This window comes from Aquila chrysaetos, chromosome 16, assembly GCF_900496995.4.
Source record: "Aquila chrysaetos chrysaetos chromosome 16, bAquChr1.4, whole genome shotgun sequence".
NCBI lineage: Eukaryota > Metazoa > Chordata > Aves > Accipitriformes > Accipitridae > Aquila > Aquila chrysaetos.
Window position 1 is genome coordinate 18,163,496 of NC_044019.1, and position 20,928 is coordinate 18,184,423.

Genomic DNA, 20,928 nt, shown 5'->3' on the forward strand with positions numbered 1-20,928 from the left:
TAAATGCATGTGGGCCAAGCATGTCATTAACTGAACTGACTGAAGATCAGAAAAGTAAGTACTAGGTCTAATATTGCTTGGATGCCACTAATGGGTATGTTATAGATTGAAATATTTCATTTGATCCATTAGTTGTTTTGTTGTTATCAATATCTCAGTCAGTCATATGAATCTATTAAAAAAAAAGAATTCAAAATCCATTAGCTTTTAAGGCACTGTTCAGATGAAAGCAGTATGTTATAACAACTGAAACAATATCAAGTGAGAATGAGAGACCATTTCCTAATTTTGATGAATATGCATTCCAGCTTTAATCATCTCCCGGACAAGATTTGTCTGTTTCTAAAAATAAGTATTAATAATACAGATGTATATTTAGGGTTTTCTTTATTTTATTCCACTCCTCAGTAGATGTTGACATGCAAGCAAATCTTTAAAACTTTTATTGCATTTCCCTTCGTTAAAATAGACTGACTGCAAAAGAGCAGTCCAAATACCATATACACTGGAATAATCATGAGTTTACTACTGTCACCAAAAGAATAATCTCTAAAGTAGGGCTTAAAGCAAGTTGAAGGCATAATAGAAATACAGAGTTTAAAAAATAATATAAAGAAATGTAATCAGTTGTAACTTTGTGGTAAAAGGAAGGCAGTAACTTTTTCTTGTATAAGATTAAGAAGATAAAAAGAAATACATTTTCACACAGTGTAAAATTTCCCTGAGAGAACTACTGCTCACTACACAGAAGAAGTGAACCAAAACCCACATGGCTTCAGGAAGTACTGACATTTTACAATAGGAATCAGAACATTTAAAATAACTCCAGAGACACTTGCACTAATCTTAATAAGGTGTACAAAGTATAGTTTACCCACAAACTGGACTGGCAGAAAGACTCCTTCATGGGCCAGATGGCAAGTGTTTAACATGGTGTTGACTGACATCACCAGGCTGTTCTAAGTCTGGATGCAAAATTTAATGCTTAATGTTTTACAGGTGCTAATGGAAGCGTACAACATCTACTATTGAAAATATGCTATTTCATTGTTGTCAGCTTAGTGTTACTTCTATTTCCCGAAGATGCATGTGAATTGTTCATTATGAGAGCAGAGATGGGACATGAAACTGGACCCACTAGTCAAATGTATGTTCTGAACACAGTTTGTAAAATAACTGATCATAGTAATTGCTCCTGCAAAATGTGAGAGGACTTGAAGTATTTCCTTGTTAATTTATTACCATTACCCTATTCTTACAATCCATCCTGACGTTATTACAGATCTTGCAATAGTATTTTCTTAATGCTTCAATTACTATAGATGAATTCACTAAGTTATGATCTCAGTTTGCCTTTAAAGGTTTCCAACTTGTTACGAAAGGAGAGCTCACTTAAATAGTCATGGTCACCTAGAACTAGTGTACTGTGTCCTTGTGGATTTGTACTCCAGTGCTCGTAGAAGCTTTTTCTTTGTTAAGGCATTTTTAAGGTCTCCCTTTTGCATGAATTCTCTGGCCTTCATAAAATGTGAACTCACACTGCAATGTTTTCTTCACTTGAGGCATACAGAGCTGCCTGTTTCCATGAAAGAAAACTGTAGAAACTCAGTTGTCTTTGAGACCGTTATTTTTTCACTGCAGTTGGTAGAAAGCCAGTGATAGCACAAGAGGGAACTCTTCCAGTCTTTTGCATCCCATAGTTAGAAGAGAGATTAAATCAAGAGTGGAGGCAAGACCAATTTGCCAAGCTGAGAAGAGGAATCCAAGAAGCCATGGGATACCTGAGTCCAGCAGGCAGGGCACAATTATGATTAGAGGGCCACTAAGGAGCTCAAACTGCCAGGCAAACTCTGTGATGGGAAGCAGGCAAGTTTGGGCAAGTTCAGGCAGATGGTTGGGAGAAGGACATGGGAAACAGGAGAAAGGAAGCAGGACTAACAGATCAGCAATCAACGGGTGTACTAAATGGCCAGCAGCAACAGGTGTCCTTTACTCATATATCGTGTGGGCAGGGCAACCGTGAGTCAGAGTTACAGACACTTACAGTATGTAGCTTCCTGGGTGGCAGATGGCTTGTCTGGGTGTAGCCTGGCAGCAGCTGATGAAGACAAGAGTTACTGTGGGAGAAACATGCACGCACAGCATAAGCCTTTTCTTCTAAGCTAAGAAACAATGTCTATTTTTTTTAGTAGTAGTAGTATTATTTTAAATAAATTATATTTTTATGATTTTGGATGGCTGACTCATTTTCAAATGCTTTGGATTGGTACATGTCTCATACAACAGCTGTGGCCATAATTCTTTGCTTTTTTTACGAGCACATGAAGGTGATCATGTTGATACTAGTACAAGAGTGAAAATACCCGGTCGTCTTTGCAAACTTCTGCAACTTCTTTGCAACTCAAACATTGTATGGTCACCTACTTTCTTTTCGCTTCCATTTCTTCACTAGCTGTGTACAGGAATTTCTGAAGCCAACCCCCCCTGCAGTTTATGAATGGAGCATTTCTTCGTTTACCAAGTTGGGAGGACAGCACACTTGCCACAGAACTACCTGATCCCTCACACATTTTGGGAGATCTACCTTTACTCTGCTTGTCTTTTTACACCAAGGACCTTGTTCTTCAGTCGCTACCTTCCTTCCCAGTGCTTCCCTCCACTGTAGATACTTTTATATTTAAATACCTTCAGATTAGACTCCAAAGTACTGTAAACCCAAATTTACCACAAACACCCCTAAACCTTTCAGCTTCAGGGCCCAGAATCTCTCAAAATAAGGTAAAATTATTTTACATATTAAGATCCTCGTTCCTGCCAAGTCATGCTTGTTTTGACCTTCAGTTATTTGTCTTGGGCTCTTTACCCGGGAAGATTTTTTTTTTTTTTTAGTATATACGAGCACCTGAACCACACCCGGTGCATTGCTGAAAGCACTTCTGATAGGGATACATCGTCCACAAACTTACTTATCGGGTGTCATCTTTGCACCAGCCTCCCGAGGTTCTGGTCTCGAACCAAAGTTTTCTACATTAAAGCGCTTTTTGGGGAGGAGTTTTGAAAAGAGCGCTTGCGAAGGCGGCACTCATGAGGCGCCCCGCGCCGGCCACCCCGCAGCGGAGGAGGCCAGCTCAGGCAGGCTGAGGTGGGCCGGGGCCGGGGCCGGGGCCGGGCTGAGGCGGCGCGCCCCGGGTAGCTCCCTCCCACGCCGGCGAGGAGACATGTGACAGCGCGACTTCTGTCTTGAAGCCGCGGAAGGGGAAGGGGCCGGCGCGGCGCTGGGGACGAAGCCTTCCCCTCGGATCCTCCGGCTCCCGCTGAGGCCGCGGCCCCGGGGCGGGGAGGCGCCGTCCCTGTCCCTGCCCCCGCCAGTGCCGTCGCCGCAGGTGCAGCCGCGGGACGAGCGGCGCCGGACAGTGCCCGAAACGGCTGCCTCCTCCCGAGAGAAACAACGCCCGCGGCCCCGAGCGGGAGTCTCCTCAGCAAGGTACGGACAGGGCGCGCGCCCCTGCCCGCCACACCCCGCCCCGTCAGGGCGACCGTTAACGGCCCCCCGCGCCAGGGCTGGGCGGGGCGGGGCAGCCCCCCCCTCGCCCCGCCGGCCAGGGAGGCGGGGGTCGCTGCTGTAGCTGGCGCTTCGCCCGGCGGGAGCCGCCCGCCCCCGCCTCAGCGTCCTCCTTCCGTCTGCCCCCGGCCCCACCTGCTGCGGAGCCGCCCCGGGCCGCGATGCTGCCGCCCGGGAGGCAACTGGCTGGCCTGGCGGGGCCGGGGGCGCGGCGAGCGGGCTCCTCCGCCCGGGGGCCGCGGCGGCCATAAAGGGCCGGGGAAGGGGCGGCGCGGCACTGCGGTACCGGGGCGGCCGGCCGGCCGGCGAGTGAATGCGGCAGAGGGGAGCGGCGGCATCTGGCGGGAGCAGCTCCTCCCTCCGCCTCCTCCGCCGGCGGCTTCCGACAGAGTCTTTCCAGCCGGCGGGAGCGCAGGTGGCGGGGCCCTGCCCTGCCCCAACATGGCTTTTCCCGGGGCGCTAGGTAAGTCCCGAGGCAGGAGGCGGCGCCGTGCCGGGCTGGCCCGCGGTGGTGGTGACCTTGGCCGCCGCCCCGGCGGGGACGGACCCCGGGCGGCCGCGTCCGGGGCTGCTGCGGTGGGAGCGCCCGCCGCCCGGCCCGGCCCGGCCCGGCTCGTCTCTGCCCTGCCCCACCTGCTCGCGGCGGCGGGATGCGGCTCCCCGCGGTGCCAGCTGACCGCCCGCGGGGGTGCGGAGGCGGCGGGGGCTGTTTTCATGGCGTGTGCTCATTACATATTCAGTCCCATTAAATTCCCGGTCAATACTTGCTTTTTAAATAGTCATTCCATCATGATTTTTATGCAGCATGTTTCAAGGGAAATAGCTTGCTTTCCTTCCAGAAAGGTGCAGAACTAAAGAGCAACCAAAGCAGTCGTTCTGTGAGAGAGAGGTATTTAGGAAAAGAGCATTTTTGCTGGTTGGCATTCGTACCCTCTCCCCATCCCATTAAGATGTGTAGTTGTCACTCTCCCAGGCACTCACCTTGGGTAAAGGACAGCACTTCTGTAGAAGGATACTGGATGCAAGATCCCCATCTGTCTTCCAGTTCAGGCTGGCACAGTTTGCATGAGTATCGCATGAAGTGCCTCACAACAATTTTAGGTTTATTAAACTCATTTTGGTGACATAAGCTAGTAGTGATGTGGGTGAACCTACCTTTTAAAGTGTGTTGTGCCTCAGTCTCTCATTTGCTTGAGTGGAGAACATGAGATCAGGCTCTGTAAGAGAGAAAAAAAACACCCTTTGGTCTCAGTAGAGGATGACGCTTGTACCTATATATTCTGACTCTTCACTATCTTATTGTAATGATATAAAATGCAGTATAGTTTCTCATGCAGTTCTACTGCATTTCTGTTTCTGACCACAATTCTCTAAGAAAAAGTTCATTTATACTAGGAAAATGCTCAGCCAATGATAAGCATACAAACAGTTGATTTTTCCTGTTCTAGTCAGCTAGTACTGAAAATATTTTAATTGCTGATTTAGCAGCAGAAGAAACATTATTATTCGACATTTCACTATTATTGCTAGCACTCTTACTGTAGTTGAGTAACTATAAAGGCTGTTCTTGCCTGGCTGAAGTGGCCCAAAAGGCCCTTGTTGCTGGCAGCTGTATGTATGGCAGTTACTGTTGCTGACAACTGTGTTAATTGAGGTCAGTGGAAAGACTCCCATGACTTCATTGAGGTTTGAAATTGAGAAACCAAATCTAAGTTTGGATGCTTCTGGGACAACGTAGTGCATTGTCATCAAATCATTCAGCTAAAAACGTATGTATTTTTATATTTCTTATGTAGTTATACTTGATTTTGCGAAGACTTAATACTAACTGCAAAACAAATACTATCCAGGCAGAAAAACTGCATAGAGTCAGATCCACAGTTCTTTAAAAGCAGTGATGTTTTTCCACTGGGCTGTGAGTTGGTTCTTACAAAATAAGAATGAAGAATAATGTAGATGATGACTAAGTTGTCATGGTATGGTCCAATATATCTCTTGTCACCTCTTGATACTATATTTGCTTTTAGAATAAAAGCAAAAGTGTTCTCAAAGCAACTGTGAAAACAGGTGGACATTAATTATAATCTTTTAGGCTGAAAACAACAGGATCACATATCATAAGGATCACATATCAACATGTGAAACTTGCAGCATGCCTACAGAAATACTGTAATGGGGGCCCTGATAAGTTATGCCTGGAGTGATTAAAAACTACCATGCTGACTTTCAGCATACATCATTATTTGAATGAGTACTATCTTATAAAATATGTTTGCATTTTTGTAACCAAAAAGGATTCTGAAATGCCAGTTTTTGGACCTAGACTTCACATTCTTGGCAGTGCTTGGATCCATTTGTTGTGACATGTTCATGGCTATTTTTAACTTATGTAATAAGAATTTAATCTTACTTGTTACAAACTCCATCATACTGAAGGCATTCAAAAAGCTTTATAGTACATAATAAATAACGCTGGTCAGTAGCTTACAAGCACTGTATTTTTTTCTCCTCCAGAATGCTACCAGATATGTCAAAATTGACGTTTTGGATTGTATGAGAAGGAAATATAAAGCAAGCCATGAAACTACAGAAGAAATACTAAAGATGGTATTTTCAGTAGTGCTGCTGTAACAAAATGGAAATATTTTGTGATGAAAGGCTACTTAAGTAAAAATTTTAAATATAAAACATATTTTTTAGAAAAATAATATTTAAATGCCAAGTAGAAATTAAAGTCCATATCCTATCTGCTTCCTATGTACAATTCAAAAGCAGGATATGAACTACTGAAAAGAAATTAAAAAAAAAAATTACTGAGTTAACCACACCATGTTTGCTCCTGTTGTGCAACCATTTTACTTTACAGCAGCTCCATGACTTTCTTATTTGTGGAAAGGATGGGGTGAGGTAGAAATATGCAACCTTCTTTTCTAGCTTGTGGCTCTAAAATTGGTTTGAAGTCACTGAGCAGGGAAGAAGTCAGGCAACTGAGTGAATGTTATTTTCAAGTTCAGTGCAAGTACATACAGCTGAGCATATGTTATATCGCAAGTAATAGTCTATCTGATTATGCAAGTGGAATTTACTAGCAAATTTGTACATACATATTGTAGGAATTTTCATGAGTATACCAAGAAGTTCCTGGTTCACAAATTGGCATGGCTCCACAAGTAAAGATGCTCAGTGGATACCTGTGGTTCTTGTGTGCTGCATAATAGTTTAAATTCTGCGTAGCTATTCTACTTTATGGTGCTTTTGCTCTAAGCTCTTTATTTTCATAGGCATATGATGAAAAACCCCAGTCTCTCACATATCTTTATTCTTCTTGTAGTTGTAATTTTGTCAACTGTCTTCCTTATTAGCTGAGATGCCCAGACAGTTTCCAAAGCTGAACATCTCTGAGGTTGATGAGCATGTGCGACTTCTAGCAGAGAAGGTATTTGCTAAAGTTCTCCGAGAAGAAGACAGCAAAGATGCCTTGTCACTATTCACTGTGCCTGAAGACTGCCCTATTGGGCAGAAAGAGGCCAAGGAAAGGGAGCTACAGAAGGAACTGGCAGAACAACAGTCTGTGGAAACAGCTAAAAGGTTTGTTTGGTAGTTGCTTTCTTAGTGGAAAATTGTTTTTTTAAATGAGTTTGAGTTCATATTGAAATATCTGGCAAGTAACATTCTGTCTCTTAGTACTTCAGGAGAAAGGTCAACAGCAGGTACCAGGGGCATCTGTGTGATTTTCCTCTGTGCTACGCACAAGGTGCGGGGATGGGCCCTAGGGAACTTAGATTGGTGAGGTCTCAGCTGTGTTTCCAGCAGTAGCATAGATAACTGCTTATGCAAGTTTAACAAACAGCATAGCTGGGTAGAAGTGAACACAACCCTAAGACTCTTTAATGTAAAACGAGTCAGAAAAAGAAATGCTTCCCCCCCACTACCCTTTATTCTAGTTTCATTCAGAGAAATGGAAAATTTTAACACGGAGAAAATGACAGTGATATGATACTTCTTTTAGTCTCTGTAAAAATAGATGAAAGCAAAGGCTTGACATTTAACATCAAGGGAGAAGATGAAAAGTGGTATTGGCATAATGAGGTTATTCATAGGTTTCCTTAACTCGCAGAGCTAAAATTTAACCACTATCAGCCATAAAAGCACGCATTTTGAGTTTTCGCAAAAAAAAAAAAAAAAAAGTAAGTACAGTCCACCTTTGCTTTACCCATGAATCTAATGAAGCCAAACTTGATTTGGTTTATGATTCTCTTCTGTGAGAGGTAGCCTTACCGCCTTACCCTGATGTCAGGCTGTTCCAGTATCTTAACTTTAGTGGACTGGTTAGACTATCTCCTAGAGTCACGTGAGCTCAGCAGCAGTCTGACACCAAATGGCTTGGATGTGTACAGACTCTTCAAAAAGCTGGCAAACAAGGAAGCCTTTGAAAGTGATAGCTAAACACATGTACCCAGTTAGCTGCAGACAATCAATTGGGCAACGCTTGGCATCATACTTCTGGAACAGAAGGGAGAAGAGTCAATTTAGTTAAATTAAGGTATGACACGCTGATGATACAGGCTGAGACTTTAGGTTTTGAATTGTGCAAGTGGGTTTCCCAGTTGGCGTGTTCATAGATGTAAACAAGCACAGAAGGGAAAACTAGATGTTTTCATTCAAACAACTATTTGGTATATATTTCCTCCTGAACTGCTAAGTTTCACTTTTAATTTGGGAAATTGTCCTATAGAAATATGTTCTGTCAAACTGTACCTCAAGTTTTGCACAAGCTTAACTGTGGTAAGTGGGATATTGTATGTATGTTGTTTACCTGTGGGAACAGAACAAGTATTCATCCCTGTCCTACAGAACTGAAGTGTACTTCAAGGACAGTTAGATGAGTAAAACTTCTGTCTTCAGTTGCAGTTGATCCAACACTGCCTTTCAAGAATTTCATACTGATTTTAAAGGTGGCCACAAGTCCTTAAGAGAGGATGGAATTTAGTCACAGGGTATTAATTGTACCAGCACTATATGTTCTTATTCTTCAGAATGTCACAGAAGTAATGCAACTTCCAGAGAGTATTCTAGTATTCCTTTTTCTTTGTTAGTGGTTCTTACTAACATTTTAAGGTTTTAGCATCTAGTTTATAAAATGAGGTAGTATTTCCAGAGTGCGAAAGAAAGTGGTATCATGGGTGGTTTATAACATATATATTTATTGTGTGAATATTTAATATACATTTAAATACATTTAAACTGAGTAAGGAAAATTAAATCTTTAGAGATATTCCAAAACTTCACTTGAGGTATTACAATTACTTCACTGAAAAATACAGCATTCTTTTTTAGCTGGTTTGTCTAACGTACACATCTATCACAGTTTTGCGGAGAAAGGGCAAAAGGTTTTAAGTCTATGGGGGTTAGCCGTTTACTGCCCTGAGGGGAGGAATGGACTTGCATATCAAAGCCATGCTATATTATTACTCTGATAACCAACATTAGCCTTTTGCTCAAGTCTCATCAAACAGTGCCTAAGGAATAACTACGTGCTTATCCTTTTTCTTACAAGTTTAACTGAATGACTATATATGAAGTTTTGATGCATAGTCTTGTCTGACAACTAGATGAGTTTTTAAATCCTGCATGTTTTGGGAAGAATGAAAAGAGTGTGTAATAGCATGATAACTTACAACAACTTACTGTACGTAACATTTACTTGTTTCTGTTTGATACTTTGTGAATTCTGATGCTACCAGTTTCTAAGAATCAACTCCCACTAAACTAAGCACAGTGATTGCATTTTCCTTCTGTACAGTGACTTGCTGAAACTGAATTTGTAACAAGTGAAACAAAAAAAACTTAAGGGCATCTTACAGTGATTGTAAATAAATTACGGCATATTGTATTCGTGTGGAGGGTAAGCACAATTGTGTGCAGCATATATCATGTGAAATGTCAATAGAAAAAAAGCTAAAAGCACAAATATTTTGTGACTAACATTTTTCCTGTGGTATGAGAGATTTAATTTAATTTGTAAAATTTCTTAGGGGGTGATTTCTTTGCTGTAATCAGTTTTCCAGTATATTTAATGTTTTATACCATGGTTTATTTTATGCTTTATACCATGAATTCATAGGAAGAAAAGTTTCAAGATGATTCGATCCCAGTCTTTGTCATTACAAATTCCGTCTCAGGAATGGAAAGCACCATCAGCCAATCCTGTTCCGTCTCCTGCAACGCCAGTTCTTCCAAGTGCTTTTCTGCCAGTCCAAGTGCCATATGATGTACCAGAGTTTCAGAGAGTTTCAATTAGTGGGGACTACTGTGCGGGGGTAAGAAACCGTTTTTCTCCCCTTTCTGTATCTAGGGGGGGGAAACATCCCAAACCATAAGCAGCTAATGTATATGAAGTGTGAAATGTCACTATGTTATGGCTCTCTGCAACAAACTAAATTGTTTTGTGAACATATTAATTTATGAAATAGTTAAAGTCAAGTTCAGGTAGTTTTATACTTTTTATCATAAAAAATAAATAGATAAAAACAAAATCAGGCATTAAATAAATGGATAATATATGATTGGAGAAAAAATGTGTGTGTGTGTGTTCTGCACATCCTATTTGGACTCTGTTTCTGTCACTGGCTTCTTGAGACCTTGGGTAAGATCCTTATGGTTAAGCCACATACGCTTACATTTCTGGAAATTCAGTCTGCTTGTTACTGGCATGGGTTCAGTTTTTTGCTAAAACTGCTGTTTTATTTTTGTCAGTATTTATCCAGGCTTTCCTTTCAGGTTACAGTTGATGATTATGAACAAGCTGCCAAGAGCCTGGTGAAAGCTCTTCTCATTCGAGAAAAGTATTCACGTCTTGCCTACCATCGCTTCCCAAGAACAACGTCTCAGTATCTGTGTAGCATGCAAGATGAAAAATGGAAGGTTGAAGATGAAGTGTATCCAGGTGAATATCCTTGTTCTTCTTTTTAAAATATAGAATTAAACCCATGCACTGCAATAGTAAAGGTAAGTTGGATTTTTGTGATGATCTCTTCTGAATTTCTTTGCCTCTGTAATTTATTCTGTTAGTAAGTGGTGAAGAATCACTGATGGACTGAAGTCATAAATTCTGTGTCTAATCTGAAACTTTGAAGCTGTCAAAACCTGAAAAAACATACTAGATGCTCATTGATTATTTTTTTTTTTTTGCAGCAAATGGGATGGTAAGTAGTACACTTGTGTTCCTCCAGGAAAAAGATATATGGATATGGTTTAAAGTGAAAAGTCATTCCTCCTGATCTTGGCATGGTGAAATAAAAGGGATTATGAGCTCATACACATTGTAAATTGAAGCACAATACAGACATGCCTGTTAGCAAGCCCTGATTCAGTAATTTCACAGGCATGGTACACTTACCAGACTGGAAGCGGTGTAGTCGTATTTGTTGGACATTCTGCCTGGGTTAATAAACTGCTCTCTCAACAAGGCTTATTAGGTTGAATATATTCCCCGCTATGTATGTCACAAATTATATTTGTCACTTACGTGGATTGTGTCTTGAAAGCTTTGCTCGTGCATTAAACTGTTCGCACTGCTAGTTTTTGGATTAGCCTGTGAGGATCAACCTTTGGTCTGTACAGATGTGCCACTGTAGATGTGTCCATATTGTTGGCAATGTATTCTCAGCCATAAAGTGACATTTTAAATCAATTACCCTCTAGCTCAGTCGTTGAAAGAGGGTGAATTAACATGTTTTCAAGCATTTGTTATACAGAAAGAGTGTAAAGAGGACAGTATACTGAATATTCAAGATGGGAAAGGTGTTTTGGAACAGCTGCCAGGGAGGTATTTTCAAGCTATTATTACATTAATAACTTTTTTACGGTTATGATTTTAAACTTACAACATAAAGAATAAAATCTCATTACATGATGTCTTAATTAGCACAAGTTTGAGCTGGATAGCTATGAATATTAGAGATAAGAATGGTATCAGTTTATAACATATGTTCAGGTTCTCTAGGACTGGCTAATTACTCTTCTGTCTTGGCTTAACTGAACAGGTAAAAGAAAAAATCTCGGTAATAAGACTGAGCCCAAAAATGTGGTTCAGTTGACATAAATGTAGTTGAGACACTTATTTTATGCTAGTTGCATTAGTAAGATACTATAAAAGAAGCGATGAACATTGATTAGCATGAGTGATAATGTTTGAGTGTTCACATAAGCTGAATGTCCCAGAAGTATGTGTGTTTACCTGATTCTTAGGAAAAAAAAAACCAACCCTGTAATTTTGTAAAGGGATTACAAAACTGTACTGAACAAATCCCAACTGTGATTCTGGTACTGTCGGATTTTGGTCATGATCAGAAGGCCAAGGGGAAAACTAGAGTTGTGTTGTACTATGGCTGGCTTCTGTACTTCTTGGTTCTATTCAAAAGCAATTAAACAAAAATAAGGAGTTTTAGTTAAAAGAAGAAAACAAACAAAGAAAAAACCCAAAGAAAGAAAGGAAAAAAAAAAACCAACAAAAAAACCCCAACAACAAACCAAACAAAACCACAAAACCCACAAACCAAAACACAAACAACAAAAAAGCACAAAAGAAAAAACCCTGATCAAAACACAACAAAACCAACCAACCCACCCCCCCCCCCCCCCCCCCCCCCCCCCCCCCCCCCCCCCCCCCATAACTACAAACCAACCACTGCCTTGGTCAGAGTGAGAAGCAGAGTCTTAAATTATTTCCTGCTCTACCATGATTGAAGTATATTCACTAATAGTTGAGAGAAAGAGGAAACAGACCTAGTATGCATGCACTAGTCTAGCTCATTGGATTGTGGGAAGGGCAGAGGTGAAGAAGTAAGGCACAGCCAGTTCTTTTCTGACTGGTGTTTCAATATGAGAACAGCTGCATTACTATGTACTTAAATACAGACTTCCAAAATTACTGCAGGGAGTCAGAAGGTGAAAGGAAAATAATGAAGGTGGGTATGAAGTCAACAACTGTTTTATTGTTCAAAAATCTCAACTGTACTTTCAACCATCCTAACATACTTCTGGAAACTTATTTTGAAACTTGTGCCATCATACATTAATAAAGAATACTACTAAATCTATTTATACATTGGTTCAGAGAATAGTTCTAATAATGTATAATACTTGAATTAAGGTAGGTACTTGGCTTAGAGAGGGACTGTAATTAAAGCCTGTCAGAATAAAGCTGTGTTGTAAAAACAGATCTTTTATAGTAACTGAAAATGAGATTTTAATGAAAGTATTAAGATCCATTAGAAATGAAGCATTATAGAAGCAGAAAGTCCTTTTTGTAATTATTTTGCCTTTTGTGTTATTTCTTCTAAACGTAATGTAAATTTATTTCCAGATTTCCATTCACCCCCAGAAGAAAATGAAGATCCTTACAATCTTGATGATGCTCCAGACAATTTGGATTATGTTATCAAGATAAAAGGTGGCATTCCCTTTGTTTATGATAACAAAGAAATGATGGAACTCAACGAGCCTCGGAGTCTGCCATATCCTGACCTGGAGACCTATACTCTTGACCTGAGCCATGTTCTTGCTCTAATTGCAGATGGTCCAACGTATGTTACTCTTTCTTCTCTGCCCCTTCAGGCTGCTGGTTACCTTTAGTTTAATACTTCCCACTTTTGTGATATTTAATTCCTCAGTGTACTCATTCTACTGTAATGTTTTGTTTTGCCCTTCTCAAGCATTAATGCATCATGGAAGGACTTAAAAGGAAAAAAAACCAAACCAAACACATACAGCTATATTTCCTTAGTTTCTTTGCATCCACCATGGCAAAATGAGAAGCAGTTAACAGAAAAGCAAGAAATTGGCCAAATGTTCCCATTCAAGTCAAATCTGACCCAAACTTCTTGAGGCATGGGAACTGAAACTTGAACCTCACCTTTTTTATTTTGTTTTGGCCTATGCTGAATTTGAGGTTTTTGAACAGTTGTCTGGAATTCCTTCATGTCTGTTGTACTATTGCTGCATGAAGAGAAACCCTGCCTATGTAGAGCATACAGAACAGCTCACCAACATAAATACTCAGTCTGATTTGTTCCAGATGTAAATTAACTGCTCATGTGCTGCAAAATTGATCTGCACATGCACAATCAAAATAGGTCTGAAATTTCCCAGAACCATCAAACTCCTGGGAAATCTGTAAAAATCAGAACTACAACAACTCTAGTATGGTCACTGACACACTTGTGACAAAGCAACTCCAGTGCATGACGAAAACATATGCAACCAGTTTTTAAGTTTACTTCCCAGCTGAGGACTGGAAAGAAACATCAAGGTTTCTCATGGCCTCAACACCTGGAAAGGAAAAGAATCCACCCTAGGATGGAACAAAGCAGGAAGCTGGACTGTTCTTAAGAACTGTTTGGCCTGCCTGCCAGCACTGCATTCGTAGTCGTGCCTTTGAGAGATCATCACTTACAATGTGACAAGTTAGTCACACCTGATGCATTCTTTCCCTTTTGGGTCTGGCTGACACCTGCAGCATAATCTGTCTGCCTTGCACATTGATTGTGGCAAACCAGATGGACTGAACAGAACTGTCCCATTCTCTAAGCACTTTTTCAAGGGCAAAAGCCTATGCTTCCACCAGCATTGTCAGCACTCCTGCTCCAAATCAAAGCTAGCTTGAGTATGCTTGTTTACAGTATGCAATCGGTAAGTGTATTTCCAGTTTCGGCATGTTATATTCCAAGACGCAGATACTGAGAAGATTAAAGGACGAGGAAAAACTTGAAACAGAAGTCATGCCGAAGACCCTTCTTTTTGCAGTTTTTTGTTAACAGTCTTTATCAGGAAGCCATAAATAAGAATGGCGCTTGGACATGTTAGAACACTCAGCACCTTTGTGAATGTAGGAGCAATCATCTGCTCTTTTCACTCTTTCAGATTAAGCTTTTGCAGGCTGATTTGCACTCGCTGATAAATACACACAAACTAAAAGGAAAAAGTCTTTTCAGTAATCCTGTTGCATAAGCTCTTCATACAGTATTGTTTCCCTGTTTGCAGCAAGTGCTTTCCTGTCATTTATGTCTATCACACATGGGGCTGCTTGGAGATCAAGAACCCATTGTTCTTTAATCTGTGCTGTTCTTAAAGTGGTGAAATCTCACCCCTACTCCTCCGTCTTCCAGTCTCTTGAATAATAATATAACCCACAAAGACTTCCTGCAGCGAGCAAACGGGTCTTGATCAGTATCAGGTACAGTGAGACTGTGTTTGAATCAGACTTTCAAATGCATAATGGGATTTGTGTCCCATTGAGGAGAGATTGTCAACAATAAAGCAGAAAAAAGAAGGCTATTACATCAGTAGTGCTACAAATATATTGTAGATTCAATAAGAATTGACAGATGGTGAAGAGAAAAACCATGTCCTTGGTTAAAAATAGTATGAGAAACATAACAGAAGATGAAAGTGAAGACAGAGGAATAGGCAAGCAGGAACAAAAAAGCATGATTTTTCTAAGAAGAACACAATAAATTATTTTGGAAAAAAGTATTTCTACACAATATATGTGTTTTTTAAGGGATAAAAAATGGAAGTGGATTGGGTTGTATCTTGGCTTCTTACATTCACATTGAAAAAGCAAATAAATGGCAAATTTAAAAAAAAAAATTATTTCCACCATGAGCAAATCTGGCTTACGGGTTGTTTCTGTTATATATGAGGTGATCTGCTCTGTTGGAGATATAGTTTCAGAGTAGTAGCAATTCACATCACATTTTATTATAGGTTTTATGCTTTCTCTGGCCATCATTACTAACGATGCTGAGTAAAGTAAAGATACTAAAAGAACTGCACTTTATGCACAGATACAGTGATAACAATACATGGACAACTTAAAGATCATAACACGGTTATGTAGAGCTGTGTTTGAGGTTTCACTAAGAACGTTGGTCTGAAATCATATTGGATATTGACTTATATATTTGTTAACCAGTAGGATAAGAAGAATGAATTTGTCTTGGTCTTCATAAAAAAAAAATACATGTTTTTACTGTGAAAACTTTCAAGTTCTCACTGAACTTGAAATACAGATAGTTTTAAGTTACAGTTAATTTTTGTGTTTTCTTTTACAGAAAAACATATTGTCATCGGAGGCTTAACTTTTTAGAATCTAAATTTAGTTTACATGAGATGTTAAATGAAATGTCGGAATTTAAAGAACTAAAGAGTAATCCCCATCGAGACTTTTATAATGTGAGAAAGGTAAGTGTGAAAAGGATTAAAGGCATGACATTGTTTTTAGTAGGAGTTCCAGCAATTTTGCTTTTCTTGTGTGAGGTGTAGATGATATGTGAAGTGGTGTGTGCATACCGCTCAATTGAATTATGTTACTTTAAGAATATTAAAAGTTTTCTACATGGGAACACGTCCAGGAAAATTAACTTGAATGTAAGTGGGTTAAGTGGATTATGCTAAACTCATCTGTTCACGTATTCAGAATCAAAGGGGTTTCATTGTATGTAGATTGCTTTAAAGGAGTAAAACAGTTAATCAAATGAGGCTTACTTGGCTTATGAATGAAAATATCCACGTGGAGGTTTAGTTCATTTTAATTAATTCACTTAAAGACAGTCAAGTGCATTTTCCTGCTTTCATGTAGGTAAGTTATACTAGACTGTAGTAGGAACAGCTGTATAGATTTTGGCTAAAAATTTTACTTCATACTGAAAATAGGTGTTCAAATACATGCCAAAAGAAAAAAGACCTCCCACAGAAACTGAACTGAGGGTTCATCAGTATCTGGTAAAAAATGTCTGTGAAATATTAAGTAAAGAGATTGTTATTTTGAGTTATATTCTTAGCTGCCTCTGAGATACACTGGGATGTAATTAGGAGACAGGTAGGGGAATCACAGAGCTGATTTCATTTCCTGACATACTTGCACCCAAGGGAGCTGCATTCTCTTCAAAGCATGGAAGCAACAGTGTTATGCTGCTTCATTTGCTTCCCTTTCCTGAAGTTAAGAGGAGGTTATTGGAGTCATAATGCTTCAGTTTGATAGGTGAGATTTCTTCACAAAGTAGTAATTGTTGCTGGTGTTTTTAACCACTTCAGGTCCATTTTGCATTGTTTTTATATGCAACTGGAAGAGGTAGTCCTTATTTTGTAACTTCAGGGTTTAGATCAATGCTTTAATCCTTCTGCTATGTTTTGGTTAGCGCTAGTACCTCAAAAAGTCCTTTTAGCTTTTCTCTATAGTGTCCAGTGTGCTGGCTACTGAAAGTTTGCTACTGTTGTGGTAATAAACTGTCAAATACAAAATCTGCTAAATAAAAGTGTTTGATGGATGTACCCCTGTCCATCGCAAGGCTAGAAGCAGATGGGTTGTTAGGTAAATTCTAATGAATTTCACACTTTCATCTGTTAAGCATATGGATGGGAGGATCTATTAGCTAATTCACTCAAGCAGTATTCAAGTGGTAGAGACTCTACTCCTAACTTGACAGTTTTCTTGTATAACCGCGGACAAGATATTTACTCCATGCCACATTTGGATAAAACACTTCACTAGCTGACAGAGACCTTAATAATAAAAAGTGACTGAGAGGTGCGTAGGACAGGTGTGGATCGAGTAACTGCCTAGACGATCAGTTTGATTACTGCAAAGCTGTAATTAACAGGATTGTACTTGCTGAGTTCAGCTTTTGATTTAAAAACAACAGTTTAATGTTTCTGGGCGTATCTTAATTATTTTCTAATTATCTACTATTAAATAAGCTAATCTACAAATGCATTAATGTTGTTCACAAGCACAAATTGGGCATCACTTCCCCTCTGGCAATACCCAAATTCAAAAGAGCAGGAACAAGCTTGCTCTTCTCTGGCAGAGATCATTCCTACTGCTAGTTACTGCTTTAAAAATTCTTGCTGCATAGAGTTAATCTTGCTTAAAGTAGTATTTTTATGAAGCAAGCACTCTCTATGGAAAGTAAACTGCATTGTAGATAGAGTTCCTGTAAGACCCCAAATCTTGTCTTCTCTATGTCTTGCTAACCCAAGTAATGTTTGGACCTGTAACTTCCCTGAAGTGCTTCCTCCCTAATGATGCTATCAGCAGTGAAAGTTATAATATGAAACAGACACTTCTAGGGTCTGTATTTTCAGGATGTCTCTCTGTTAGTCCATCCTAAACAGTGCGTACTGCTCATAAGGAAAGCAAGAAATAAGATTCACCTCCCAAAAGAGCTGTTAGTGAAGTTGTCTGTTGCATCCCTCAGACACTAGTGTGGAGATCCTAGTACAATCTGTTTGCTTATATAAAAGAGCCAAAGTAACTGATGGAAAGTGCCAAAATTAAAACAATTGTGAATGTAGTGGCAAGGTCAATCAGTGAACATGTAGTACTGCATTTAGAAAGGTACAGTAGAAAGCTGGCCAGCATTATTTGCTGGCATGACAGTCAAAGGTTACTGGGGTTTTTTCCCCCTTCTCCCTGTCCCCTTCCCCCCTTTTTTTTCCTGGTTTAATAGGTGTTCTCCTCCAGTGAGCTCATCTATTTAATAAATCCCAAGATAAGGCTCCTATTAAAAAAGGGAAACGTATGTGTGTATCTTACACATTGGTCTTAACCAGAATGCAACCAAAGGTAGGTTTTGCACTGATCAAGCTGGAACTGGAAAACTGCCCTTTAATAACCAGACAAATACTTCTCTAGACAGACAAGAATCCACAGGTGGTAAGACAGTGGCTGGCTCCACTTGGCTCCCCACAGGAGGTGGACAACTGTCTGTGTAGGAGAACGCTAACTTTAGAGAAGACTCTTGGGTCTGCCATCAGCAGGGCTCTCCCACGTTTTCCAGCAGATGCATAGCAAAGTGCAGTCAGTGCAGATTCTCCACATAACTCCTGGGTTGCCTGCATTAAGGATGAAATTTAGTAGTAAGAGTTTAGGTCTACAGCACACAAACTCAGAACTGAGTTTTAGGCTTTGTGTACTAGGGTGTCTTGCCTTCCAAAGAAAGTATGTGAGGTTTTTTTGAGTGGGGCTTCCAATAGACCACTGTGCTCAACAGCCTCAGATAATTCAGGGCTGATAGTTCAGTTTAACTGAAATACACCTTCAGAGTAAGGGACCTACACCTGAATATTATTTTACTTTTAATAAAATGTGGCTAATTGCAGGAGGCATTTACTGTGTTTTCTTGGTCTTGGAGCTGTTCTTGTTATTAGCAACTTTGGTTTGTCTCGTGCTTTCTAGCATGGAGGTTGTTGCCTTTTTTTTTTTTTAAGGTGAAGCCAAGAGATTTGTTTACCTAACATGTATTTGCTACCTTTATGACATATATCTATGTAATGCATTGGCTTTGATACAGTTTTCTAAAGATGAAAAAATGACAGCCTAAGCCTCCTTTTGTATTCTTGTTCCCTTTAGCCATTATTTCAGTGTGTCAGCAAACCAAGCCTGAGGATATGTCATAGCAGTGACTTTTACACATCATATTCTTCTACCTACAGACTCGCTAGCTCAGATGCCTAGCCTTGTGTGGCAGCAGAGCTTTCACTCAGGCCAGGGTAACTCTGCATAGAAGAATGCAGTTTCTAGAGTGGCTTACACAGCCCTGCTGAGTTCTGTGTTGCAATAGCTCGTTGGTGCAGTGAGATACCATTTGGTCTAGATCGTTGCAACTGATGTTTTTTTTTTTTTTTAAATATTGGTTAGACAAAAAGGAAGTAAGTTCTAGCTTTTGTTTGTGACCACAGGGTTGAAATACCACTTGTTACTTCTAAGAAAGGAAGTTAGAGTGGGTTTATATACTTCTAAATTCTGTAGATCTCACAAAATACAGAATGAAATTAACAGATGTCTGCTTTTTAAACATATGATTAAAAGCCTTGTGAGTGAACAGTGAATCTATACCTTAACTTCCCTGAACTTTGATTCATTCTGAGGTTGCTTCTTTTTTTTCCTCTTTTCTGTTTTTCCTCTTTTCTGTTTTTCCTCTTTTCTGTTTTTCCTCTTTTCTGTTTTTTCTCTTTTCTGTTTTTTCTCTTTTCTGTTTTTTCTCTTTTCTGTTTTTTTCTTTTCTTTTCTCTTTTCTGTTTTTTCTCTTTTCTGTTTTTTTTCCCCCCAGTAGCTACATACTGACTTTGGTGGTGAAATTCAGTTTCATCATATAAACCAAAAGTGATGGCGAATGGGAAGGCTTATGGGTTAGCCTAAGATTAAAAGGACAGGAATGCCTCTCTGTACCTCTGTTAGCATTACATGTAACGGTGCCTTACCACTGTTAACTGACAGTAAAGCTGTATTTTGTGCTTCCAAAGCAGTGCGCATTCTACTTCTCCCCTCCTGTCTTGCAGAGATGCTGAGGTAAATTCTTGTGTCTGCCCTCAGTCTTGCAAGTAAGCACAAAATGTTGAGGCAGAAAGCCATCAATCATTATAATGCAAAAATTCTGTAGAGACCATAAAGAAAGCTTTTCCTCTGTCCTTTCTTTTAGTAATTAAAAGAACAGAAAAAGAAATTTGTTTCTCTTCACAGCAGTCTTGTTTCTGTATTCGTGTGAATACAAACATTATAGGGCTTGATTCTGTGCATTTTGCAATGAGTACAGCCAAAGAAACAGCTGGAGACACAGAGATTTGCATCTCCTGTCTCCTGGGTTTTGGGTTGCTCTGGATGGTGTAAGTATGAATTAGACAAGCTCCTGAGGGGCTCTGCCCAGCTCTAGGGACTATTTTGGCTGTCAGGAGCATTACCGCTAGGGCAGAGTATTTTGTGTCTTCTGCCTCTCATGCTGATTACAGAGCTGCAAGGAAAGAATCAAGCTCATTGTATAAAGTTGTTGCATCCTATCTGAAAATCTAATGCACTATAAATATATTGGTGAGCAGGGACTCTCGCAGTGGGATGTGGAATGACTTCCCTTCAATCCAGCATTGAATTAAAGGCTGCAGAGGATTCACTGTCAAGTTCATGAAGCCCATAGCTATCGGCGTAGAAGTCTTTACGAGTTAAAGTGCATGTGTTTGGAAAATCAGGCAGTTAGCAACTGTGGATACTAATCTATGCACTGGAACAGTTCAGTATCATTTAAAGGGCTTCCCTTGGCATTTGTTTTTGCTCTATTTATCACTTACTGCTCTGAATCTAGAGCATATGCCTAATTCAGTGCAACACTATTTCTGATATGCACAGCTAAGCATCCATAAAATAGATCTGAGCTGGATGTTTTGTGGAGATTTGAGAGACAGTGGAAGGAAGGAGAAGCAATGCAGGAAGACGAGGAAGGCAGAGTGGTTTAGGGAAGTTGGTGCTGGTGAGATGTGATTTGGAGGGCAATGGGAACTCCTTCAAGCTGCAAGTTGTACATAGATGTAAC

At 40.1% G+C, this 20,928-nt stretch overlaps 1 protein-coding gene and 1 long non-coding RNA gene across 4 annotated transcripts in view; one reads left to right on the forward strand and one right to left on the reverse strand.

Annotated features, from left to right (window-relative positions):
* LOC121233839 overlaps positions 1-3,064 on the reverse strand; it is a 35,979-nt gene extending 32,915 nt beyond the window's left edge. Inside the window, exons 1-2 of the long non-coding RNA XR_005934067.1 lie at positions 2,967-3,064; positions 2,045-2,117 (exon numbers count right to left, since the gene is read on the reverse strand). This is a non-coding gene — a long non-coding RNA (uncharacterized LOC121233839). The remainder of the gene's footprint in view (positions 1-2,044; positions 2,118-2,966) is intronic.
* Positions 3,065-3,239: 175 nt separating this feature from the next.
* Positions 3,240-20,928, forward strand: part of AMPD3 (adenosine monophosphate deaminase 3) — a 36,624-nt gene continuing 18,935 nt past the window's right edge. For 2 of the 3 annotated variants that reach the window (XM_030038276.2, XM_030038278.2), the window contains exons 1-6: positions 3,861-4,025; positions 6,925-7,150; positions 9,687-9,882; positions 10,343-10,508; positions 12,930-13,149; positions 15,679-15,808. In XM_030038276.2, the coding sequence (XP_029894136.1) occupies positions 4,004-4,025; positions 6,925-7,150; positions 9,687-9,882; positions 10,343-10,508; positions 12,930-13,149; positions 15,679-15,808 (960 nt within the window). In that variant the 5' untranslated portion in view covers positions 3,861-4,003. Of the gene's footprint in view, positions 3,485-3,860; positions 4,026-6,924; positions 7,151-9,686; positions 9,883-10,342; positions 10,509-12,929; positions 13,150-15,678; positions 15,809-20,928 lie in introns of those variants that run through there. The other variant, XM_030038277.2, reaches the window with a different exon arrangement.